This window comes from Babylonia areolata, chromosome 30 (genome assembly GCF_041734735.1).
Source record: "Babylonia areolata isolate BAREFJ2019XMU chromosome 30, ASM4173473v1, whole genome shotgun sequence".
In the NCBI taxonomy this organism is placed as follows: Eukaryota; Metazoa; Mollusca; class Gastropoda; order Neogastropoda; family Buccinidae; genus Babylonia; species Babylonia areolata.
Window position 1 is genome coordinate 8,035,874 of NC_134905.1, and position 26,577 is coordinate 8,062,450.

The 26,577-nt window shown below is 41.1% G+C and overlaps 2 protein-coding genes across 3 annotated transcripts in view; one reads left to right on the forward strand and one right to left on the reverse strand.

Annotated features, from left to right (window-relative positions):
• Positions 1 to 10,795, forward strand: part of LOC143275347 (uncharacterized) — a 37,459-nt gene extending 26,664 nt beyond the window's left edge. For both annotated transcript variants that reach the window (XM_076579385.1, XM_076579384.1), the window contains 2 exons: positions 6,989 to 7,144; positions 9,465 to 10,795. In XM_076579385.1, coding sequence (XP_076435500.1) covers positions 6,989 to 7,144; positions 9,465 to 10,190 — 882 coding nt within the window. In that variant the 3' untranslated portion in view covers positions 10,191 to 10,795. The remainder of the gene's footprint in view (positions 1 to 6,988; positions 7,145 to 9,464) is intronic.
• Positions 10,796 to 13,676: 2,881 nt separating this feature from the next.
• On the reverse strand, positions 13,677 to 23,047 carry LOC143275333 (uncharacterized). The gene is made up of 5 exons (XM_076579357.1): positions 22,826 to 23,047; positions 21,379 to 21,441; positions 19,772 to 19,877; positions 18,631 to 18,754; positions 13,677 to 15,785 (listed from the first exon to the last, which is right to left on the reverse strand). The coding sequence occupies exons 2-5, from the start codon at positions 21,413 to 21,415 to the stop codon at positions 15,693 to 15,695; spliced, it is 360 nt and encodes a 119-aa protein (XP_076435472.1). The 5' UTR covers positions 21,416 to 21,441; positions 22,826 to 23,047; the 3' UTR covers positions 13,677 to 15,692.
• Between the last annotated feature and the right edge of the window lie 3,530 nt (positions 23,048 to 26,577).

The window sequence follows — 26,577 nt, forward strand, 5'->3', positions numbered from 1 at the left end:
ACCTGGAAAAAACAACAACAGGAAATGGAGGCGTGCATGCGCACGCGGTTCTCGCTAAAAATAACCGAGGAACCTCCACGAAAATCAGACGAAAGTAGGTCTGCACACCCCTATTCTCCGATTCTGGATACATATGCCTATAAAAGAAAATTCACAACGTAGAATCAAAAAAGATGAGATTTACTTATACATTTCGATCAGTTTTCAGTTTCAGTTTTACTTTCACTTTTACCAAGGAGGCGTCACTGCGTAGGGCATATCCATATACGCTACACCACATGTGCTGTATAGGCAGATGCCTGACCAGCAGCACAACCCAACGCGCTTAGTCGGGCCTTGATTGCATGCACATGTATTTGTGTACCTTCCCGAGTCTTTTTCTTCCACATAATTTTTCCAGAACGCAACACTCTCGTTGCCATGGGTTCTTTTTCAGTGCGCCAAGTGCATGCTGAACACGGGACCTCGGTTCATCGTCTCATCCGAAGGACTAGACAGATGTCCAGTTCGATTTTTTCAGTGAAACTCGGGAGAAAGGGCGAGAGCAGGATTCGAACCCAGACCCACACGGAGAGTGTATTGGCAGACGAGCGTCTTAACTGTTCTGCCATCTTCCTCCTGTGTCCATCGTGTCACACCGTCTTCCTGGACACAGAATGAACGGTGCAGGAAGGACGGGTGGTCAGGCTGTGGGTGAACTGAATTCACAGCTGCATCAATGTTTTGATTATTTGATTGATTGGTATGGATACTTATATAGCGCCTATCCTCGGTCGGAGACCAAACTCTAAGCGCTTTACAAACACGGGGTCATTTGCACAACAGGCTGCCTACCTGGGTAGAGCCAACTGACGGCTGCCATTAGGCGTTCATCATTCGTTTCCTGTGTCATTCAGTCAGATTTCATGTACGCACACATACGTACACACTCAGACATGTAACATTTTACGTGTATTACCTTTATAATTATTTACTATGTGAGCAGCCATACTCCGTTTTCGGTGGGGGGGGGGGGTTCAGACACTGCCACGTCTGCACATATGTTGACTTGGGAGATCGGAAAAATCTCCACCCTTTACCCACCATGCGCCACCGGTGACCTGCGATTCGAACCTGGGACCCTCAGATTGAAAGTTCAACGCTTTAACCACTCGGCTATCGCGCCCGTCAGTGTTGTCCGACCACTGACGGCCGACCGTGGTATTGAAATGACTGTCATGAAGTGTTTGGGGTTTGTTGTTAAAATAATCCACTCCCCGTTTTGCATCATTCATCTGGTTCTTAGGAGGTTTCACTGAATTGGAAGTATGCTGCAGGAGCTAGGAACCTTTTTTTTTCTTTTTCTTTTTTTTTCTTCTTTTTTTCTGTAGAAGAATAAAATGATCCTTTATTTTTATTTTTATTTTTTTTTTTTTTTGGGGGGGGGGGTTGACGTTTGTCCACGTGAAATTGTAGGTATTAACAACAACAACAACAACAAAAGACCAAAACAACCGTGGATGAAGTTCTGTATAAACAACAACAACAAACAAGAGAGGCAAGGCCTTCAAGACTCACTTGTGATACACTTAATTAAAAAAAAAAAAAAATCTAATCGTTAAAATGTGTTCTGTATTTGTTATAAAGCTTCAGGTTAAAAAAAAAAGAAAAAAAGTCCTAACCAGATTCGAACCCCGCGTGTTCGGGTGAGAAGAAACTGTTTTACCCATTACACTATCGTGGCTCCTTAACTGACGTTCTAAAATTTAATATTTAAACATACTTTTTTAAAGGGCGATAAATCGATTGCGGTATTCGCAGTGAGAACGCTGTTTAAATCATATTATTCTGGTGTATCTTGGGCATTCAAAAAATCTTTAAGGGCAATAAAAAATTCTTTTTAAGTCCGCGGTAAAGGAGACGTGGCTATCGCCGCAATCACACTGCAACATTTAGCCGTTTTCTCTAGATCTAGATAGACGTACATGTTTAGTTTCACCCGCCGGGAATGTAGTACGACACGGTCGATCGATTCAATTTCTCTGTTATGTTCATTCTAGTTATATAGTTTTAAAGTTGATATGAAAATTTAGTATTTTGTTAAACTAATAACATGTAGAGCCAAGTACAAGTACTTATAAACGTCGTAAGAAGTGAAAAGGACTTCATTTTGAGAAAAGTCAAGACTGGAAATTTTTTCGTTTCATCGTGATCAGTTCAAGGGTATTAACTCGCATGGTTTACAATTTTTAACTATGAATTCCGACTGATTCTGTGGATATTTAATGGCAGTTTGGGGCATAATCCAGTAAGTGATGAGGCGTTCACAAATCTTTCTCTGAATAAATATTTAACGGTCTCCTTCTCCAACTTTCCATCACATGTTATCGTGTATTGTCCACTGAATATAGGATTGAACGGGCAGGTCAACAACTTGAAACAAAATGGCGTCGTTTGCGTTCGCGAAGAATATGAGCACGCTCTTTGAATGTGTATAAATATGTGTACACAAGATTTTTGCCCATGACCTTCAGGGCTCAGCCAACAGATCTGTAAAGTCCACTCGTCGTATTGATTTTAGTATTTTCCGAAAAAGACCACTTGGGCGAATGAACATAGTGAAAGCCCTGTACACATGAGAGTAAAACACACAAGCTTTTTATGTATTGAGTATAATTTCAAAATGTAATATTTAAGATGAGAAAGATCAGTTTAAAGCAAATTAAGTCCCCTAGCATTAATTACAGAGTAATTTCCCTTTTTTACTAACTGCACCAAAACGTTTGCAAAATAAATATAACTTCCATGCTTAGCAAAAGAAGTTCCTGTTTGAACAAAAAAATGATAATAATGACTGATCTTGTTGTTGTGTCAGAATATCAGATCAAAGTGCCAAGTTAGTGCCAAGTTTAGAGAATACAAAAATATAAATATAACAGTAAATGCAGTTTGCATATAATTTGGCTTCTTCTTTATTTTTTGTGCCCATCCCAGAGGTGCAATATTGTTTTAAATAAGATGACTGGAAAGAACTGATTTTTTCCTATTTTTATGCCTAATTTGGTGTCAACTGACAAAGTATTTGCAGAGAAAATGTCAATGTTAAAGTTTACCATGGACACACAGACCACATACACACACACAGACAACCGAACACCATGTTAAAACATAGACTCACTTTGTTTACAAAAGTGAGTCAAAAACAAAACAAAACTGATAACATGAAGTGATGTAGCAATCTGGCATCCTTAGACTGAGAAACGAGCAGTTGTAACAATAGTGTGTGGATGTTTACTCTCTCTCTCTCTCCCTCTCTCTTCATTCTTGCTTTCTTATCCTCCATTACTGTATCATTTGTACATGTACTATGCATATAATCATTGATGTATGTATGTATATGATGTACATGCTTACTTTTTTTTTCTCTCTCTCTCTTTGTGTGTGTGCGTTTGTGGATGAAGAATTTGCTTTTGTGCATGCAGTTTTTCTTACCCCCACCCCACCACCAGCCTTTTTCTCTTTTCTTTTTTTGGGGGGTGGGGGGTCAACTAATGCCCAGAGGGCCAGATGTAAAAAAGCAAACATGCTTATTCCCTTACCCACATGAAATAAAATTTCGTTGTTCTCTCTTTCTCTCTCTCTCTGTCTCCAGGAGTGCCTGCCTGCCTGTTATTGTGGGAGATAATGACCCATGTTGTTGCAGGGTGCAAGTCAGGGTTTAGTTGACGAGAAAACTGAAGGGAACTACTTTCTTGTCACAGCGTATTTCCCTCCAAACACGGACTGCTCTTCCCGGGAATAGCACGCTGATCATGGTGATTCCCTTCTACACGTACTCTCCTCACCCCCACTACAGCTCAGAGCACTGTCGAGAGAGTTAGGAAAACACGTGCTATCCGCAAAGCACGCCTGTTTTCCCTCAACAAAAAAACAATGCTACAAAACAAAATCCGCCATACTTTCCTCTGCTTCATGGGCACTCTCACCCTTGGCAGGTAGTAAAGTTAAAGTTGCCTTCGGGTTTGTAGACCCGCGGATAGGCTCTTGTGTTCCTGAATACCGGATGTAACTGATCCCCGAGCTGTTTGCCTTGCCTCAGGCAGATTACCTGCAGGCACACATTTATCTGCAGGCAGGATGGTCTCTTTTCAGCCGAATACCTGGGTGTATATCTCGATCAAACCTTGACTATGAACGACCAAATTTCATTCTTGTGTCGCTCATACAATTTTCATCTCCTAAGGCTAGCCTCAGTCAGACCCTACAAAACAGAAAAATATGGCTCAGTTGATTTCCTCTTTTGTCCTGTCCAGACTGGATTACTGCAATTCCACTCTCGCAGGTTTACCATCTTCCTCCATCAACAGATTACTGAAAATTCTGAACAATGCTGCACGACTGGTTCTCGCCAAAAAGAAATCTGATCATGTTACACCTCTGCTGAATCGGTTATACTGGCTTCCAACTGAGTCCCGCATTCACGAAAATTTAGCAACACTCCCTGCAAACATTTTGACAAGTCTCTTCCATTGTATCTATCCTCTGTACTGGAAACTTTATGAACCGCACACTACATTAAGATCCAATTCTGAAAAGCTGCTTAAAGTTCCAAGGACTAATCTGAAATGTGCTGGAAATAGGTCTTTCAGAGCTCAGGTTCCCCAAGTGTGGAATTCTCTGCCTTCTTCTCTCATAAATGCCTCTGATCTACGTTCCTTTCCTACGTTCGTCTAATATCACTTACAGTTAAAAGACGTTAAACTAAAGAACGAACGAACGAACGTTCCTTTCAGTCAGATCTGAAAACTTACCTTTTCCGCAAGCATTTTTGTTCTGGGCAGAACAGTTGAACAAAAGTATGTTGGTTAGCAAGTATCTTTGTACTAACATTTTGGTAGTCCTGTTTTAATGCATTGTGTACTTTATGTAGTTTGGTCTTAGATGTCATGTCACTTTTACTATCTGGTTATTTTTAATGTGTGTGTGTGCGTGCATGCATGTGTTTGTGGGGGTACAGTGCTCTGGTACGCGTGTGTAAGTGTGTAGGCATATCAGAATGTCCGAACAGAATTCTGTTAGAAAATAAGAAATATTTTAATGCTTATGCAATTATGTTTTTAGTGCAGTTGATATTTAATGTCAGCATGTCTGTGTCTGTCTGTGTGTCTGCAAGGGAGGGACATCTGTGTGTGCGTGTGTGTGCATTTTGTTTTGATCTAAGCCTTATTCGGATGAGACGATAAACCGAGGTCCCGTGTGCAGCATGCACTTAGCGCACGTAAAAGAACCCACGGCAACAAAATGGTTGTTCCTGGCAAAATTCTGTAGAAATATCCACTTCAATAGGAAAAACAAATAAAACTGCATGCAGGAGAAAGAAAGGGTGGCGCTGTAGTGTAGCGACGCACTCTCCCCGGGGAGAGCAGCCCGAATTTCACAGAGAAATCTGTTGTGATAAAAAGAAATACAAATACAAGTACAGATAATTACTTCATAGCCTTTGTAATCTGATTCATCTCTGAAGTGTGCTTTTTTTTTTTATTCATATGAACACACTGGATGTTTTCCATTGTCAGATAGCGGTTGATATGTTTTTTAAAGGCATGTTATAGTTAACTGGATGATGTAAGGCGCTTTGAGCAGCATTGGTGCTGGATATCGCGCCATAGAAAAATTATGTATTATCATTATTATTGAATGCGGCCCCTGATGGTCATAGTGTGATTCTCTTGTAGAATTGGTGGGGGGTTTTGTGGGTTTGTGTGTGTGTGTGTGTGGGGGGGGTTATGCTCTGTGGATAGCACGTCTTTTGCTAACTCTCTCAATGCTCTGAACTGTAATGGTGTGAGAAGTACATGCGCAGAAGGGAATCACCAGGATTTTTAATGATGGACGATGGGTTAGCTGCCTGTGTGCACCCTGCATGCCTTGAATACGAAGTTAATTTAACCTTCAAGGTTGTCTTGAATACCGCCCCAGAGCAGCGCAGGAGTCAACTGCTGTCCCAATTGTCTGGGTTTGAATTTGCTGTATATTGAAGAGTAACTTGCCCGAGTTACATCCCCACTCTCTCGGCCAAGAGGGTTTAGGACAGTCGGCGTTGGGGTGGTTCCCAAAGGCCAACCAGCCCCTATCGTTGCAGCGCTAAGAGCCGGTGCAAACTTCCGTCCTAGTTTGAGAGACATTGGCCATCCAGAAAGACAAAGCTGTAAATGATGTACCATTCTGTTTCAGAAATACATTTATCTTACAGTTCTCACATTGCCGTTGGCTAAACTGTAATTTGTATTTATTACAACAGATTTCTCTGTGTGAAATTCGGGCTGCTCTCCCCAGGGAAAGCGCGTCGCTACACGACAGCGCCACCCTTTTTTCTTTTCTTTTTTTCTCTTTTTTTCCTACGCGCAGTTTTATTTGTTTTTCCTGTCGAAGTGGGTTTTTCTACAGAATTTTGCCAGGAACAACCCTTTTGTTGCCGTGGGTTCTTTTACATGCGCTAAGTGCATGCTGCACACGGGATCTCGGTTTATCGTCTCATCCGAATGACTAGCGTCCAGACCACCACTCAAGGTCTAGTGGCGGGGGAGAAAATATCGGCAGCTGAGCCGTGATTCGAACCAGCGCGATCAGATTCTCTCGCTTTCAAGGCAGACACGTTACCTTTAGGCCATCACTCCACTTGCTTATGTCAATCTGTGATATAAACTGAGCGTTGAGTTATGTATATTATATATATTTTCACATCAAAGATGTGACCGCCTTCTCTGTCTCTGTCTCTCTCTCTGTGTGTCTCTCTCTCTCTCAAGGAGAAACTGGAAGAATAGGCCATGCCTAAAATCTGAATCCTTGAATAAGAAACGTTTTGAGTTCTGAGTTCTCTCTCTTTCTCTCTCTCTCCGGCTTTCTGTGTGTGTGTGTGTGTTCTTCTGTCCAACATCTTTCCACGTACTGTATTTTAGACGAATTTGTGTGTGTGTGTGTGCGCATGCGTTTGTGTGTGTGTGTGCAGGTGCTTCTGTCTGAAATCCCCGTGTCCTACAACTTCAAGGTGTGGACCAAGATGTACATGCCTCACTTCGGTGCCCCCGCCACCGTCACCCGCAAGAAGGGAGGGGGGTCCTCCAGGTACACTGCGGTCATTGACAGCCTCCGGATGGTCTTCAAGGTCTGTCTGTCTTGTCTTGTCTTGTGTTGTTGTATCGTATTGTGTTGTGTTCTGTGGTATTGAATTGTATTGTATGGAATTATGTTGTGTTGTATTGAATTGTATTATGTTGTTGTTGTATCGTATTGTGTTGTAATGTATCGTATTGTGCTGTATTGTAATATATTGTGCTGTGTTGTACTGAATTGTATTGTGTTGTGTTGGATTGCATTGTGTTGTGTTGTGTTGCATTGTGTTGTGTTGGATTGTGTTGTAATGTAATGTATAATGTTGTGTCATGTTGGAGTGTGTTGTGTTGTGTTGGATTGTATTGTGTTGTGTTGGATTGTATTGTGTCGTATTGTGTTGCATTTTATTGTGTTGTGTTGGATTGTATTGTGTTGTATTGTTTTGTGTTGTGTTGGATTGAATTGTATTATATTGTGTTGGATTGTATTGTGTTGTATTCTTTTTTATCGCAACAGATTTCTCTGTGTGAAATTCAGACTGCTCTGCCCATGGAGAGCGCGTTGCTACACTGAGAGTGCCACCCCCTTTTTTGTATTTTTTCCTGCGTGCAGTTGTTGTTGTTTTTCTTTCCTGTCACAGTGGATTTTTCTACAGAATTTGCCAGGGACAACCCGTTTGTTGCCGTAGGTTCTTTTACGTGCGCTAAGTGCATGCTACACACGGTACCTCGTTTTATCATTTCATCCGAATGATTAGCGTCCAGACCACCACTCAAGGTCTAGTGGAGGGGGAGAAAATACTGGCGACTGTACGGTGATTCGAACCAGTGCGCTGAAATTCTCTCGCTTCCTAGGCGGACGCATGACCTCTAGGCCATCACTCCAAATGTCTCCTTCTTTGTTCGTCGGCTGCACCCCCGAAAACGGAGTATGGCTGCTTGCATGGCGGGGTAAAAACGGTCATACACGTAAAATCCCACTCATGTACATACGATTGAACGTGGGAGTTACAGCCCATGAACGAAGAAGAAGAGGAAAGAAGAAGAAGTTCGTGGGCTGCAACTCCCACTTTCACTCCTATGTACACGATTGGGCTTCTTGGTGTATGACCGTTTTAACCCCGCCATGTAGGCAGCCATACTCCTTTTTCGGGGAAGAGGGGGTGCATTCTGGATATGTTCTTATTTCTATAACCCACCAATCGCTGACATGGATTACAGGATATTTAACGTGCGTATTTGATCTTCTGCTTGCATATACACACAAAGGGAGTTTCGGGAAGTAGCAGGCCTGCACATATGTTGACCTGGGAGATCGGAAAAATCTCCACCCTTTACCCACCAGGCGCCGTTACCGCGATTCGATCCCGGGATCAACGCTGTTGCACCCATCGAGAAATCTTTCATTGTATTCCTGGGTGTTAACTAGCGTTTATATGGTTATGATTCTTTCGTGCATGTGTATAAATTATGAAGTCAGATTCAGTTTCGATTCCTCAAGGTCCCATTGCGTTCGGGGCAAATCCATAATATACACTACAGCACATCTGCTGGGTAGATGCCTGACAAGCAAGCATTACGCAACATGCTTAGTCAGGCCTTGAGTGCATGCATGTATATCTGTGTACCTATCACACTGGATTTCCTGTACAGAATTTTGCCAGAAAACAACACTTCTGATCCGTGATTTCTTTTTCAGTGTGCCGAGTGCGTGAAGCAAACGGGTGTATTATCAAATCGAATCGTATCGTATCGTATCATATTGTATTTCATAGTATTGTATCGCATTGCATTGCATCACTCTTTATGGTATTGTACTGCATTGTGTTGTTTTGTAATGTTCTATATTGCATCGCTTTGCAGTGTATTGTATTGTATTGCAATGCATTGTGGTGTATTGCATTGTATTGTATTGCAATGCATTGTGATGTATTGCATTGTATTGTATTGTCTTTCATTGTGCTGTATTTATTGTAATCCATTGTATATATCGTATTTCATTGTGTTAAGTTTGTATTGTATTGTTTTGTACATTGTACTGTGCTGTATTGCATTATATTATATCGTATTTCATTGCACTGCATCGAATTGTGTCATTGTATTGAATAGTATTGCACTGTATTGTGTCTTATCGTATTGCATCACACTGCATTGTATTGCATCAATTCACATAGTATTGCATTGCATTGTATCTTATCGTATTGCATCACGTTGTGTTGAACTGTATTGCATTGCATCACATCACATCGTATTGCATTATATTGCATCAAATTGCATTATATTGTATTGTGTTGCATCACATCACATCACGTCACACCACATCACATCATTTCATACGACAGTGCATTGCAATGTGCTCCCCTATGCTGCAAGGGCTACGAGGACGTGGTGAACATCGTGCCGGAGACAGTGGACAACTGCACCATCACCTCCGTCATCTTCACCACCAAGGGCATCGTGGACGGCGTCCGGCTCTCCGACCAGAAGATCCTGCTGGAAGGGAGACCACTCAGGGCGAGACCTCCATCCCAGGAGCACCAGCAGCACAGCTTGCTTCAAGGACCTCACCACCACCACCACCACCCGCACGCGACGTCTTTCCACAACAACGGCGGCAGTGGCGGCGGCGGGGCGCTGACTTCGGATGGCAGTGGAAGCTTTCACGAGGGTTGTTCGGGACCGTCCATCACGGCCTTGACCCCTGCTGTGCGAGTCGCTGGGAGGATGCTGGCGCTTGCTTCTTCTTCACAGCCCCCTCTTCCTCCTCATCATCCTCACCCTTCCATCAAAGAGGTTCCGGAGGAGGAGGGTGGGGTGGTGGAGGTGGTGTCAGTGGCGGGGGGGTCCAGTCAACACCATCACCATCACCACCCACCCTCCTCCTCCTCCTCCACCCCCTCTCCTTTCCCTGTTCCTGCCCCCACCTCCGCACCGCCCAGCACGCCCAGAGGGGGGCAGCCCCCGGGGGGTCACCCCCAGGTGCCTCATATCACCACCACCTCCCCCAGCTCCCTGGCCTCCTCCCCGCTCTCCGATGCCGGCTCTCCTGATGTGTCGGAGAGCAGCAGCAAGAAGTCCCAGACCGTCACTACTGTGTGACTGGTGGCTGGAGGTGAAGGAGTAAGTCGGCTCTACCCCAGGTAGGTAGGTTACAGCCTGTTGTGCAAAATGACTCCCGTGTTTGTTTTCAGAAAACGCCTTGAGCCTGGTCTTTGACCCAAGGATACCGGCGCTGTGTAACTGTCCACGTCAAAACATCATTCCACATACCCTGCCGCTGCCTCTCAGAATATTATCACAGGTTTTGTTGTTGGTTTGTTTGTTTTTTATTGTGGGGGGTGCCCCAGTATTTGGGAACTTTTGTTTTACTGAATTTTGATCATGATGTTTAGGGGTGATGAAGATGGTGCTGTGGTTATCAGTGTTACATTTGGGACTATACTTCACAGGGTTGTACTCCCATGATGTATACCCCTGGGACTATACTTCAAAAGGCTGTACTGTCATGATGTTTATACCCCTGGGACTAAACTTCACAAGGCTGTACTCTCATTATATTTATACCCCTGGGGACTATACTTCACAAGGCTGTACTGTCATGATGTTTATACCCCTGGGGACTATACTTCACAAGGCTGTACTGTCATGATGTTTATACCCTGGGACTATACTTCACAAGGCTGTACTGTCATGATGTTTATACCCCTGGGACTAAACTTCACAAGGCTGTACTGTCATGATGTATACCCCTGGGACTATACTTCAAAAGGCTGTACTGTCATGATGTTTATACCCCTGGGGACTATACTTCACAAGGCTGTACTGTCATGATGTTTATACCCTGGGACTATACTTCACAAGGCTATACTGTCATGATGTTTATACCCTGGGACTATACTTCACAAGGCTGTACTCTCATGGTCTTTATACCACTGGTACGATACTTCACAAGGCTGTACTCTCATGGTCTTTATACCACTGGTACGATACTTCACAAGGCTGTACTCTCATGGTCTTTATACCCCGGTGTCGGCCAGTCTGTCAGATATACACGAAACAACTGCAGTGTCGGTCTGGAAACCTTGAGCAGCACTCTCAATTAAAGACGCATTACCCGTGAAGTGGATGACCTGCGACTGTGTGGTCCCAGTCTTCTCACACGTACATAGCTCCCTCAGCTGTGGGTAGAAGCCGGCCACAGGCAGAAAGAAAACTTCCTTTGATGGGGCTCAAACCCATGTCTTCCTAGCCGATTATCATTTTTGTTTTTGTTGTTGTTGGCATTGTTTATTTTTTTTATTGTTGTTGTTACTATTATTGAAGTCCGTGGTGTCCGACTATGGTCCAACTGTTTTTCAGTCTCGTTTGGTGTGGACTCAACCATGGTTGCCATGGGGTACCACTTTGACTCTGCATGGGCTTTCAATGTATTTGATAAGAACTGCCTGGTTTTTTAAGGGTGTTAAAGAACAGAGATGCTTTCAAAGCATGTGATAACATTAGTGGTTTGGGGAGAACTTTAAGAAAAGTAGTGGTTTTAGAGTGTTAAAGAACAGACAATGGTTTTGAGAGCGTTTAAGAACAACAGTTGTTTTGAGAATGTTAAAAAACAAAAGAGCAATGAAAACAAACAAAAAAAACCACCACCAGTTTCAGCAATTAATAATAATAATAATGGTATTTATATAGCGCTGAATCTTGTGCAGAGACAAATCAAAGCGCTTTAATTAGCCTTATGTACATGTTTGCTTTCAATGAAATGTCCCTTTTTCCTCTAGAAAACTGTTGAAATTGTTCACCTATGCACTGTATACTTGTGTGAGAGTGAGTGAGTGAGTGAATAAGTGTGTGTGTCTGTGTGTGTGCGCGTGTGTGTATGTATACATGTGTAGAATATAAACAAAATCTTTGGTTCTGTATGTTGTTTTTCAATTCATAAATAAACCTGTTATCCACAAAAAAAAGTGTGTATCAACGTTAATTTTACATATATTCACACATAAAGTTTCACCCACCTCAACATCTTCTCTCTTGCTCTCTCCCTTATATATATATATATATAGAGAGAGAGAGAGAGAGAGTTTAGTTTGATGATTCATTGACAGACAGCATGTCTTACAAGATCCAAGTGAAGGCTGCCACACACACTTGTAACACTTTCCCTGTGTCAGTGTTTATTTGCCTGACAACGCTGGGTAAAACAGCTGAGGTGAGCTGTCCACTCATGGTTCACATCTTTTGTGATCTCCCTTGCATCCTTTCCCCAGTGTAAGGTGTTGAGATATATTAGTTTTGAGGTAATCTATCAGGTAGAGAAGGCAAGAATAACTTCATTATCTCATAGAGAGAAATTACACCTGGTGCAGTAAACACACACACACACACACACACACACACACACATAGAAATGTCTTCAGAAATGATTATTGTATATTTTGAGCAAGAACAAGCATAAATGAATTTTCAGAAAAAATGATATGAATCATATTCATAATTATGTATAATAATCTAAAAGACAAAAAAAAAATAACAACAAAAAAACAAAAACAAACAATACTGCAAATTAGTATCATAGCAAAAACAAAAAGTCGATACAAACAATACAACAAACAAAAAGTCGATACAAACAGTACAACAAACGAAAATTCTTGCACTGTGTGTAAAAACAATTCAACACACCAATATGATTCCAGCCTTTCTGATAACAATGCTTCACACTCTAAATTTTGACACAATGACCAAAGTGACTAGATCCAAAAGTGCATAGAAAAATCAGTAATGTTTACAGTCTCATTTCTATGAAGGGAGTCACATACTAAGTAATTGGATGATTGATAAATTTACATAGGTAAACATACCGTTTGAAATTTTCAAATCAAAAGTTCATAGAAAAATCAGTCATGGTTTTACAATATCATTGCTAAGAAGGGAATTACATACTTAGTAGCAGGATGATTAATAAATTCACATTGGCAAACATACAGTTTGAAATTCGTGTTATGTTTATCACACATAGAGGTAACACTATCAGTAAACTGTCATCAATTCTACACTGCATGTCACTTGTTCTAATATTGTGGAGTGATGGCTAAGAGGTCCGTCTATGAAGCGAGAGAATCTGAGCATGCTGGTTCGAATCACGGCTCAGCTGCCAATGTTCTCTCCCCCTCCACTCGACCTTATGTGGTGGTCTGAACGCTACAGTCATTCGGATGAGATGATATACCAAGGTCCCGTGTGCAGCATCTTTGCGCATGTACAAGAATCCATGGCAACGGAAGGTTTGTTCCTGGCAAAATTCTGTAGAAAAATCCACTTCAATAGGAAAAACAAATAAAACTGCATGCAGGAAAAAAAACAACCCCCCACCCCCCCAGACCCCAACCCCCCCAACAAAACAAACAAACAAACAAAAAAACAGTGGCGCTGTAGTGTAGTGACACGCTCTCCTTGGGGAGAGCAGCCCAAATTTCACACAGAGAAACCTGCTGTGATAAAAAGAAATACAAATACAAATATCACGCACACACACACACACTCACCCCCCCCCCCCCCCCCCCCCCCTGCCTTTTCTCCCTCCCTCTCCCTCCCTGACTTGTCCTGAGAATTAGAGCGTTGAGGCCTTGCTGATCCAGAACTCTTCCCTTGTGTGTCTGTGAGCGTGGTTGTCTGTGAGGACCTGCTCTATGGGCATGCATCTCATGTCACGCAGTGAATGATCTTTTGCATTGAAATGTCTGGTGACATGGGTGCCGGTGTTCTGCAGGATATATATATATGTATATGTATATATATGTATATATACATGTTAATCCTCTTTTTTTGCTGACAGCCAAATATGGACTAAATTTCACATTTTGAAACAAACGCATGATCCATGATTCAGCTTTTTCTATGAAAGCCAGAACAATATAATTCATACAATGATTGAAGATTGTCTCTGGAAGGCATAAAGTTAATTTTAACCATACAATGATAATCTTGTTTGAGAAAGATGTATAGCAATGACAAAGAATCACAAGAAAACATCAGTGAAATGTGAGGCCCTACAAGCATTCATATCACATGTAACAATAATCTAAACATCAGTCATAAATCAAATCATATTTGTAAAAAAAAAAAAAAAAAAAAAGCGTGTGGCTAAGACATTTCAGTTGTAAAACAAAGCCATAGCAAGCTACTTCAACAGCTGTTTCATCAACATAAAAAAAAAGAAAGTGTGTAAGTGCTACTTTTTCAAAAAGAAAGTGCGCAATAGCTACTTTATAGCCTTAAAAAGTATGTATGTGACAGCTACTGTGGGTTTTTGGTTTTTTTTTAAACTCTGTAACACCTACTTCATCAAAAGATAAGTGCATATTCTTTCTTTCTTTCTGTGTTCGTGGGCTGCAACTCCCACGTTCACTTGTATATATGCAAGTGGGCTTTTACGTGTATGACCATTTTTTAACCCGCCATGTAGGCAGCCATACTCCACTTTCAGGGGTATAAGTGCATATAACAACAACTTCATTTTCTTTTTTACTATACAACAACTACTTTATCAAAACATAAGTGCATAACAGCAAGTTCATCAAAATGTAAAAGCTTAGCAAGCTAAAAGTACACAAAAGCAAAGAAGTGCGAAACAGCTAGTTTATAAAAGAAAAAAAAAGAAATTATGTAACAGCTAGTTTATAAACAAAACAAGTAAGCAACAGCTACTTTATCAAAAAGAAAGCATATAAAAGCTACTTTATCAAAAAATTAAAGGTGAAACACCTACTTTACCAAAACGTAAGTGCCCAACAAGACCAACAGTCACAAAAGCAAAGCAGTGCAAAACAGCTAACTTATAATTAAAAAAAAAAATAATAATAAAAAGGTAGAAAAGTAACCAGCTACTTTATCAAAAAGTAAGTGCATTTTACACTAAAACCAAGAGATCAGTAACAAACACTGTATCAAAAAGAAATGTGTAACAACTACTTTATGAAAATGTAAGTGCGTAGAAAGCTGAACATCGCACAAAAGCAGAAAGGTTATCAGAAGAAAAAAAAACGAGTCAGTTTCAGTTACTTAAGTTCCACTGACTTGAGTGGACTGATCAACAAATGCTATACCACAACTTTATTTACAAAAGGGGGGGGGGGGGGAGTTATCTACATCAGCTAAATGAGCTGAAGAGTCAGATCCAGTGGACTTTCATTCAACGTGAAATTCCATAGACCCGAAAAACCAGTAAGGAATCCGCATCTGAACTTTGCATTGACAGAAAAAAAAATTGCATCAACCTTTTGTCATCGTGCAAATTCATTTACTTAAATTTGCTTGAGCTTAGCTGCAAAACTTTTCCATTACAAGAGGCAGCGAAGATTTTAACTTCATACACAATTTTTAAAGCACCCTGCTGCTGCTGGAACTTTTAAAGTAGTCTCCCCTGATTGATGGCTGTGGATGGCTCTTTTTTTTTCTTCTTTTTTCTTCACATGCTAATGTGGCATGAAATGTTGCATGTGAATTTCACAACATTTTTTTTGCTCAGGGCTATATGGAATTTCACTTGAAGTCCTCGCTGACAGCTCTCTGCACAGCTGTGGCAACTCTCCACTGGTCACGGGGTCAACGGCTCTGGTGTTTGAAATACTGCTCCAGGTCAATGTTCGCCTTCTTCTTCAGCTTCACTTCACAGTAGTCCTTTCCCGGGTAAGGTATCTGATTGGGGGCATGGGAACAAAAAGCTTCAGTTTCAGTTTCAATGAGCTGTGAAAGTTGTCTGCAAAAATTGTCCTGTGACTGGGTTAGAAACTAGCTCAAAGTCAGAAGTTAATCTTCTATCATGACTGACTGAAAATGCGACAACTGGTTTTTTGACTCACTTGTGTAAACAAAGTGAGTCTATGTTTTAACCCGGTGTTCGGTTGTCTGTGTGTGTCTGTGTCTGTGTGTCCGTGGTAAACTTTAACATTGACATTTTCTCTGCAACTACTTTGTCAGTTGACACCAAATTTGGCATAAAAATAGGAAAAATCCAGTTCTTTCCAGTCATCTTGTTTAAAACAATATTGCGCTTCTGAGATTGGCACAAAAAAATAAAGAATGAAGCCTAATTATATGCAAACTGCATTTACTGTTATATTTATATTTTTTGTATTCTCTAAACTTGGCACTTTGATCTGATATTCTGACCCAACAGCTAGAGCAGTCATTATTATCATTTTTTGTTCAAACAGGAACTTCTTTTGCTAAGCATGGAATTTTAATTTATTTTGCAAACGTTTTGGTGCAGATAGTAAAAAGGGGAAATTACTCTGTAATGCTAGTGGAGTTAATTTGCTTTAAACTGATCTTTCTCATCTTAAACATTACATTTTGAAACAAGAGAGGCAAGGCCTTCAAGACTCACTTGTGATGCACTTTTAAAAAAAATCCAAGCTTTTTATGTATTGAGTATAATTTCAAAATGTAATGTTTAAGATGAGAAAGATCAGTTTAAAGCAAACTAAGTTCCCAGCAGAGTAATTTCCCTTGTTCTGCAATCTACACCAAAACGTTTGCAATAAATAAAACTTCCATGCTTAGCAAAAGAAGTTCCTGTTTGAACAAAAAATGATAATAATGACAGATCCTTTGTTGGGTCAAATATCAGATCAAAGTGCCAAGTTTAGAGAATACAAAAAATATAAATATAACAGTAAATGCATTATACTCAATACATAAAAACTTGGATTTTTTAAAAAGTGTATCACAAGTGAGTCTTGAAGGCCTTGCCTTTCTTCTTGTTGTTGTTTTGCCATATAGTTTCAGTTTCCAGGATGTGTCAAAGTGTACACACACACACACACACACAGAGTTTGATTTTCCAGTCAAAACTTGGGAGAAAGGACAAGAGTGGGATTTGAACCCAGACACTCTACTGGCAGATGAGCCTCCTAACTGTTCCGCCACATTCCTCTTTCAAAGGCAAATCAATTTACTAATCACTCCTGACTTTCCGAAATAGCTTTCAGTTTCAATTTTGGTATTCACCAGTGACGCTGTACAAGCTATGGAGAGTATTCTGAAGCACATGTAATGCTTCAGCTCATGCACTTATATATTATATTGTGACTGACATTTTTCAATTAGGATTAGTGGCCTGGCGGTAACACGTCTAACTCAATGTTGAGAGGATAAGAAAATACTAGCGAGTGTGGGACTTGAATCCTGTGCGCTCAGATTCTCTAGCTTCATAGCCCTCTGCCCCTCATGAAATGCCTTATTCAATCCCTGAACTGCCCGTTATGGCCCGCTTACCAGTGTTCATTTACCTTTACTCTCGCTTTTAACAGTCCCATAATGCACTGACAGCGGAAGTTCATTTGTTACCTCCTTCCACGGCCACCATTTTGAAGTTTGAAGCAAGTGGAGCAGTTGAGAATTTTCTGAGTTATGAATTTTTTAAGTTGATGATTGTGTGTGTGGACAAAAATGGCTGAGAATGGTATATTGTACATTCCTTCAATCATGGACAAGTGTTATTATGAGGTATCTTTAAAGAACAAAAAAACACAACACACAAACCACAGATTACTCAGTAAGAGTCAGTTTTCATTAATTTTTGATGCACACGCAGCTTGAGACTTTGAGACCAGAACACGTCAGATTTTTATTTTTATTTTATTTTTTTTAAATTTAAATCATTATTCACAGTCAAAGTGTTCCCAATTTGCTTGTATGTAAATCTATGATGTTTTCTGCACATCATGAGCTGTCTGCAACAAAATATGTAAGCCTTATTTTATATGATTTTTGTTGCTGTTGTTGTTTGGTATGTGTGAGTTCAGTGAGGAGGAGTTATTTCCCTACACAGGATTTAGAAGTTCCCTTGCAATTTTTCTGTCAGGGGGAAGAGGGTTAACCTCGGGGGTGGGGGCAGAGGACAAGGCGAATGTGTCTCCACCAGGCCACCAATCCAGCATGCAGGGTGTTTACAGGGTAGTTCATGGTACTTGCCTTTCACTCTAAAGATGTGTGTGTGTGTGTGTTTACGTGTCTGGGCTCATGTTATTTTACATGAAGTGTTGGGCCTTGTGCGCTTTTGTTTGTGCTTTCAAATCTGTGAAACTGTTTGGTTTTGTTGCATATATGTTGTGTGTGTGTGTGTGCACATGTCTGTATATTTGTCATCATTGTCTTAGAATTTTTTTTTTTTAATTCCTGCATTTTATTTTATTTCATTATCTATCTGCTTACTTTTGTGTGTGTGTGTGTGTGTATTATTCTTTTTTTTATTTTTTTTTTATTCATTGATTCAATGATGAATCCATTTATTAATTTATGCACTTTTTTTCTCTCTCAAGGCCTGACAAAGCGAGCTGGGCTATGCTGCTGGTCAGGCATCTGCTTAGCAGACATGGTGTAGCATGTATGGATTTGTCCCGAACGCAGTGACGCCTCCTCGAGTAACTGAACTGAACTGAACTGAGCTCCAAAGATCTGTTTGCCTTCCTCTCAAAGATGACCTCCCTTACACTGGAACACTAATACAAACCATCATGGGTGACGGCAGGTTACTCACAGGGCGTGGGTGAGGATTCTCCAGATTATCCCTCAAGTTCAAGGCGCCAGGAATTCTTTTGGAATCATGCCCCCACACAGCTGCCGCCTGGCCCTGTCGCGTCACCCTGAACTGGATAACATTGCTGGAGAACACCAGAAAACAAAACAAAAATTGCTACTATTGTATTCCAGGAATTGTTTTTATCATTATTATCATGTTATTATTATCATCATCTGATACCATAATTTTACATATATATATATAGAGAGAGAGAGGTGTATGTGTGTGTGTAAGAAGATTATCTGTTGGAGAAACCTGAAGTGAGCATTTTTTTTTTCTTCTTTTTAAATTTTTTTTATTACATTGAAAAGAAAACAATTGCGACATTGCATGATTCATATTACAACTCAGAATCAGGTTTAAGCATGAACAAAGTAACTTCAATTTGGAAAAGACGTTCTATATCAATAGTTAAAAAAAAATTTTTTAATCTCACATTCTTTTGTTGCATTCTCACAACTTTCCAGTTAAAAAAATCTCTCCCCTGTCTACCTATAGAGCATGAGTTCAAAAAGAAAAGAATTCACAATAAATAAATGAATAAATAAACAAACAATCTTGCTATTAAACTACTTCACTTTGGAGTTGATATTACAGAATATAGTGCAGCCTTGGTGAACTGAATATTTCAATTGTTATACAAACATCTTCATTTTGATCAACGCTTGACTTTCACAGACTGACATAAGTTTACCACTGGGCCAACAGCAAAATGAAAGCTGTGTGACCAACCAATGTTTTCTACACTGCAATCAAAATTCATTTACAGCTAAGTCTTTTGCAAACGACTAATATGACTCTATAAATACAAGGTAATACTGCACTGGTTTGTAGTGCTGCAGCCTTGGGAGCCAGTTGGCCTTTGGGAACCATCCAAATGCCAACTGTTCTAAAGCCCTCTTGGCCAAGAGAGCGGGGATGTACCTTGGGCAAGACACTCTCCACAACAATCCAATTCTAGCCCAGATAGTCAGGACAGCAATTGCCTCTTCTGCTGTTCTGATGGTCACTGCTGGACATGGCTATCATTCACTACCAAACATTCATCCACCTTTTCATCGTCTTCATTTTGATCATTTAAAGGGGGTGGCCATCTTACTCTCCGTCAGGCATGTCGACAATCTCCCAGCTCAGAACATCATTCTCTTCCATCGTGTACCAGTAGCGAAGGAGGCAATTAGTGCTATCCTCCTCCACATCCACATCTGTTGAGCAGAAACAGTTCAAGGGAAACTTTTTCTTTTGCATTATTTTGTTAATATCATGTATGCGTACAATTATGCAAGCATGTGCAAATGGGTTGGGGATGGTGGAGGAGGGCATGTGTGTGTGTGTGTGTAAGTATGCATGTATGTATGTGTGTATATGTAAGTGTGTGATTGTTTATGAACACAATTATGTATGCAATATTTTATGTGTGTGAATATTTTACTAAGTGCATTTTGGTGTGTGTCCATAAACATTGATGTAATGTGTCAGGTGTTATGTGAAGCACCTAGAGCAGTTTTCTGGACAGAGTACTATATTAGTATTCAGTAGTAGTAGAAGAAGTAGTAGTAGTAGCAGCAGTTAGAAAGTAGTAGTAGTAGAACTAGTAGTTGTAGTAGTAGTAATATCATTATCATCATAATCACCAACATTATTATCATTATTATTATGCAATAACACATAAGAATCAGCTATCAAGCACAGTTCATTTTGATACATAACAGACAATGCATACAAGTTTTAGAACATAAACTGTCACCAGGAGATAAGAAAGAAAGAAAAGATAAAGGAGGATGAATGCAATAAATTAAAATCAATTATCATCGTGATGATTGAATTCTGGTAATAAATCAAAACAATGCCAGGAACTGGTCTGATTTCACAATATCAACTTGTGATGACAGACAACAACCACCAAAAAAAACCAAAACAATGTGCTCCATGAACTGGCATGCAGCTAAGGCCTAAAAAGTCAAACAAACAAACAAAAATTGTAATGATACGACTCAGTACACAAACATAACAACGCTACATTGTGGTTCAGTGAAAACATTTTTTTCACATGACAACAAGGCACCTCATACTATTTTATCATGTATCTAAATTCTAATGTTATATGAGAAACCCTTTAAGATTGTCTTAACATGTTCCACATGACTCACTGTCAGTCACAATTTTCAATCTATTCAATTCATGTCTCTACAAAAGATCTGAAAAGATTCTGTTGTAAAGTGTGACATATTTGTTATACTGTTGCAACTTGTATTCTGAATTGTATTGCAGTTGTACAGTATGACCAAGCATCCCCCCAACCCCAAAACCTCTAGTCTTTACAATTCAGTTTATTTCTCACCACAGGACTAAAATAAACCACACATACACACACTCAACCCCCACACCCCACTCCCCCAACCCATCCACACACACACATGCACACACACACACACACTCAACCCCCACCCCCCTACCACCCCCCCTCAACCCATCCACACACTCATAGAAAACACACACACACACTCAACCCCCACCTCCCCAACCCCTGCCCCCCATTCCCCCAATCCATCCACACACACAAACACACACAGCAATACACACGCACAAACACACACAAACACCCTCACATACACAAACGCACACACACACACACACAGATACACACACACATACACACACAAGCACATGCGCACACACAAACACCCTCACACACACACATCTCACTTGTTCGCTCCCATCCTCCTGCTGCCTGTGGATTCATCTCTCTTTGTGTGGGTCAACTTTCACCTGTAGGTCATGACTGTCATCATCATTTTCATCATCATCATCAATGTATTATGGTAGTCATCATCATCATTGCCATGGTAGACATCATCATCACTGCCATTATGGTAGTCATCATCATCATCATTATCATCAATGCTATCATGGTAGTCATCATCATTATTATCATCATTGCCATTATGGTAGACATCATCACTGCCATTATGGTAGACATCATCACCATCACCATTATGGTACTTAAAATCATCATCATCACAATCATGTTATTGCCAAGGTAGTTTGCTATTTTAGTATCCCAAATTCTGAGACCTATTTATACAGAAATGTTCATGCAGACATGTAAATTGTAAGAAACGACATGTAATACACACTTTTAATCTAGAGTTAGCGTTAGTTAAGGATGACTTGATGGACCCAAATCATGAACACTAACTATCAACACAAACTGTTGTGTCCCTGGATTTATCTTAACACCTTTACTGATGCAGAGTTGTTAGTGGAGGAAGGTGGCAGAATGGTTGAGAGGCTTGTCTGCCAAAACAGTCTGTGAGGGTCTGGGAATACTGCTCGCACCCTTTCTCCCAAGTATTACTGGAAAATCAAAGTGAGCGTCTAGTGGTTCAGATGATGATAAAACGAGGGCCTGTGTGCAGCATGCGTTAGGCGTACTGAGAAAGAACCCATGGCAACCAGAGTACTGTCTTCTGGCAAAATTCTGTAGAAGAAATCCGCTTAGAATAATACACAAATATATATATACATGCACACAAGGCTTAAGCATGTTGGGTTATGCTGCTGGTCAAGCAACTGCCTGGCAGATGTGGTGTTGCGTATGGATTTGTCAGAACACAGTGATGCCTCCTTAAAAAACTTAAACTATTAATGCAATTACTGTATCTGCTAATAATAGGGCAAAAACATCAGTTCAATTAATTTTAATTACCTGGCATCACATACTGAAGCATTAGCTAATTATCTTTATATACATGCTTATAAACACATACACACACATTGTGAGAGAGCGGGAGAAAGAGGATTTTTCGTATATATATATATATATATATATGTGTGTAATGTCTAAAGATGTTCTATTACTCCAAGCTCTAATAAAATAAAATAACCGCAATGAGGAAGTCTGCACTGCTTTGTGATCAACACAATCACAAATAGCAAACTGAAATAACATCAGTTCATGATAGTTTATCTTCCTTTTCCAAAGAGTGTCGGGAAAGGGGCGTTTCCATGGCTTTTTACCCTCAGCACAGTTGTTTTTTTGTTTTTTTTTAACCCGAAATTGGGGCTGGTGTTCACTAGATATTGGGCAGTTGCACTGCAGTGATCGGTAAGTTCGTAATCGCTGAAACGAAGAATTTAAGCAATTACTGACCCCTGTTTCCAATGCCGTGGTTGAAGTTGGACATAAAAGCAGTCACTGGCACCAGTTAACTCTTATTAATATAATACCAACACAGCAGCGTTGTGTTAACTGAAGAAAAGATGTAATTTTATGATTTTTTTTTTTTTTGCGCGAAGCTTGGTTGGAGACAGAAGCGCCATTACCAAAGGGAAATAATTTTGATAACACCGCAAGCCTGGAAGATTTACGCAGTGACGTCCCCCCCCCCTCTCTCTCTCTCTCTCTCTGTCTCTCTCTGTATTATATATATATATATATATATATATATATATATATATATATATCATTGATACATTTTCACCACATTTGTTTTTGTATTGACAATGCAATCTGCAACGGCTTTCCACATCAGTCCGTGATCAGTATCCGTTTTCCGAGTCTGACTCCGGGCGTCTCTCAGTGCCTTTTCGCTGCCTCTCAAATTCAGTAAAAACTAATCTTTTCCACTGCAGTAAGTATGTAAGCACTCTCGGTTTCCTATTTTTCCAGCGCTGCCCCATGCCTGCCAACTAACTTTGTATGTACAGAGAGAGTACGTGGTCATAGGAGTGGTTCATTCATGTAATTCAGTTGTACTGACTTTTTGTCTCAGTTCACGTCAAAGCCGCGCACTGTAGGCCTACTGAGGGCGTTACTGATGCACATGTGTATTTTTCTTCTTACTACTGTATTAGGGACAGAGGGACTGTGGAAGATCATGGCCAAGTACGGATGCCCTCGGAAATTTATTTCCTTGGTCAGCCAATTCCATGAAGGCATGCAGGCTCGAGTCCAGGACAAAGGCGAAACATCTGCTCCTTTTGCTGTCACAAATGGTGTCAAGCAAGGCTGCGTCCTGGCTCCAGCGCTGTTCAGCCTCATGTTCTCTGCAATGCTTACTGATGCCTTCAGAGATGGCGATGTTGGAATCGGCCTAAAGTACCGAACAGATGGTAAGTTGTTTAACCTCAGAAGGCTTCAAGCAAAAACGAAGGTCATGACAGACATCATCAGAGACTTTTTGTTTGCTGATGATTGTGCCCTCAACGCTGGATCTGAAGCTGACATGCAACTCAGCGTTGACAAGTTTGCCACTGCCAGCAGGAACTTCGGTCTTACCATCAGCACGAGGAAAACTGAAGTTCTCCATCAGCCAGCCCCAGGGAAACCCTACGTTGAGCCCAACATCACAGTCAACGGTCAGAGACTCGGTGCGGTGGAGCGGTTCACATACCTTGGCAGCACACTGTCACGAAATGCGACCATCGACGATGAAGTGAACGTCAGGATTGCAAGAGCAAGCGCAACTTTTGGTAGACTCAGTGCAAATGTCTGGAAGAGAAGAGGCATTAGTCTTGAGACCAAGCTAAAGGTCTACAGAGCAGTAGTTCTCCCCACACTACTGTACGCCTGCGAAACTTGGACAGTGTACCAACGACATGCCAAGAAGCTGAACCACTTCCACACAACATGCCTCAGGAAGCTACTGAACATCAAGTGGCAAGACAAGACCCCAGACACAGAGGTGCTCGCAAAAGCCACCCTTCCCAGCATCTTCACCATCCTGATGCAGTCCCAGCTTCGCTGGGCTGGACACGTGGCGCGCATGCCAGACCATCGGCTGCCCAAAAGGCTCTTCTATGGCGAGCTGCAACAAGGGAAGAGATCACACGGAGGTCAGAAGAAGCACTTCAGAGATACTCTGAAAGTCTCTCTGAAAGCGTTTGATATCAACCCTGACTCCGGGGAGGAATCTGCAGTGGACCGTGACAAATGGCGTGCTGCTGTGCACAAAGGCGCCAAGTTGAGCGAGGCCAACAGGACTGCTGCAGCTGTTCAGAAGAGACAGGCCAGAAAGTCACGGGCAAACAAGCTCCCTGACAATGGTATGCCTGTCTTTGTCTGCCCCAACTGTCAGCGAACATTTCGTGCGCAGATTGGACTATTCAGCCATCTGCGCATTCACAGATAGATTCATGAGCATCCTCCCCCCCACCCCACCACCACCCTCCCCCCATCCCCCAGCTGGATGACAACGATGGTCATCATCGATCTCGATGGACACACACCACCACCACCACTGTATTAGGCTTCATTATTACCAGAGATAAAATATGTTCATTATCAATTTCTTTACATTTAGATGTAATAATCACTAATAACTGACAGAGTGAAGTTATGACTGGAGGTGAAATGCCTGGCGGCACGTCAATTATATATAGGCTACTACTCATCAGTGGCAGCATCTGCCATAAAGAACCTGATGTATATACCTGCTATGTCAGTCACTGGATATTATTTTGATTTTATAATGGAGTGGACAGATGCTGAATTACGCCGAAAAAATATTGAACAAAATTGTATGTCAGTTGTCACTCCACTAAGATAATTATGTTGGATTTTTTTTTTTTTTTTTTTTTTTTTGGGGGGGGGGGGGGGTTGTCTCTTCGCGCCCCATTTGTATAGCGCTCTTTCTCTCAAAGAGTTCAGGACTGACGACGCTTTACGAGTGAAAGAAAAGAAAAGAAACTGAAAAAAAATCAGTACAGATTACATGAACCCCTCATGACCAATGTCTCCGAGTCAGCTGTCCCCCACGCGCCCTCCCTCCCCCCTCTCGACCCCCCCCCCCCCCCACACCACCACCACCTCCGTCCCCCTCCCCTCTCATTCCTTATACATCATGCAAATTAAGTGAAATGCAAAGAATGAAGCGACCGGTATAGTACTGAACACGAGAAGTTGGAAGAAAACGAAGAGTTCCGGCTTCGGCACAGACAGCCGGGTTTTGCCGTAAAGACGGATGAATTTTTAGCCGTGAAGAGCGAAATTGCAGGGGTCAGATGAACGGATATAGAAGGTTGTTCCAGACTGATTGGTTGGTTGATATGGGTACTTATATAGCGCCTATCCTCGCCAGGTCGGAAGCCATGCCAGCTCTGAGCACTATACAAACACTGACGGGGTCAGATCGAGACTGAGACAGTATCAGTGTCAGTACCTCAAGGAGGTGCACTATACAAACACTGACGGTCAGATCGAGACTGAGACAGTATCAGTGTCAGTAACTCAAGGAGGCGTCACTGCGTTCGGTCAAATCCATATACGCTACACCACATCTGCCAACCAGATGCCTGAAACTAACTGCTTGTATGTACACATGTTTGTATCGACAATTCAAATATGACAAGGAAAATAAACACCATCGATTATGAATATCAGTATATTTTAGTAAAATCGGTGAAAAGGGTGCAATGTGTCTCACCAATCACTACTTTGACTACACATTTGAATTCCTCATGCTAAAAAACATATAAACAGCCATTAATTTTGTTCCAGTAAATACCAGAGATGTAGCAAAATTAATCATTTTTGGTGGCCATTTTGAATCTGTCATGGCAGACATTCCCAAATGCTGAAGTATCATCCATGCGGAATACATTACACAACATCCAGACATCCGATCCCAGGTGGATGATTGCTTCTAACACGTAACGTTTAGATGATTTCACTTTTCTGAACTTGGCCTCTTGATTAGCATGGTGAATTTGGTGCCAGTTCATAAACAAAAACTAACAGCTGAAAAACCAGTTGTTAAAACCGTAAAACAATGGTCTGCCCCTACCTTAGAGACCATGCAGGATTGTTTCGAATGTACAGACTGGGGTGTTTTTACAGACTCTGCCGGGGACGTAAACGAATATACCGGCACAGTGTGTAATACATTTCATTCTGTGAAAGTG

Excerpts from the sequence above, each read along its gene's own strand:
- LOC143275333 (XM_076579357.1), bottom strand. The coding sequence starts at position 21,415 with ATGAATCCACAGGCAGCAGGAGGATGGGAGCGAACAA. Across the intron at positions 19,878-21,378 it reads AGGAGGATGGGAGCGAACAA|ATGTGGATGTGGAGGAGGAT; the intron begins GTGAGATGTGTG and ends TCTGCTCAACAG. Across the intron at positions 18,755-19,771 it reads GTCGACATGCCTGACGGAGA|CAATGTTATCCAGTTCAGGG; the intron begins GTAAGATGGCCA and ends GGTGTTCTCCAG.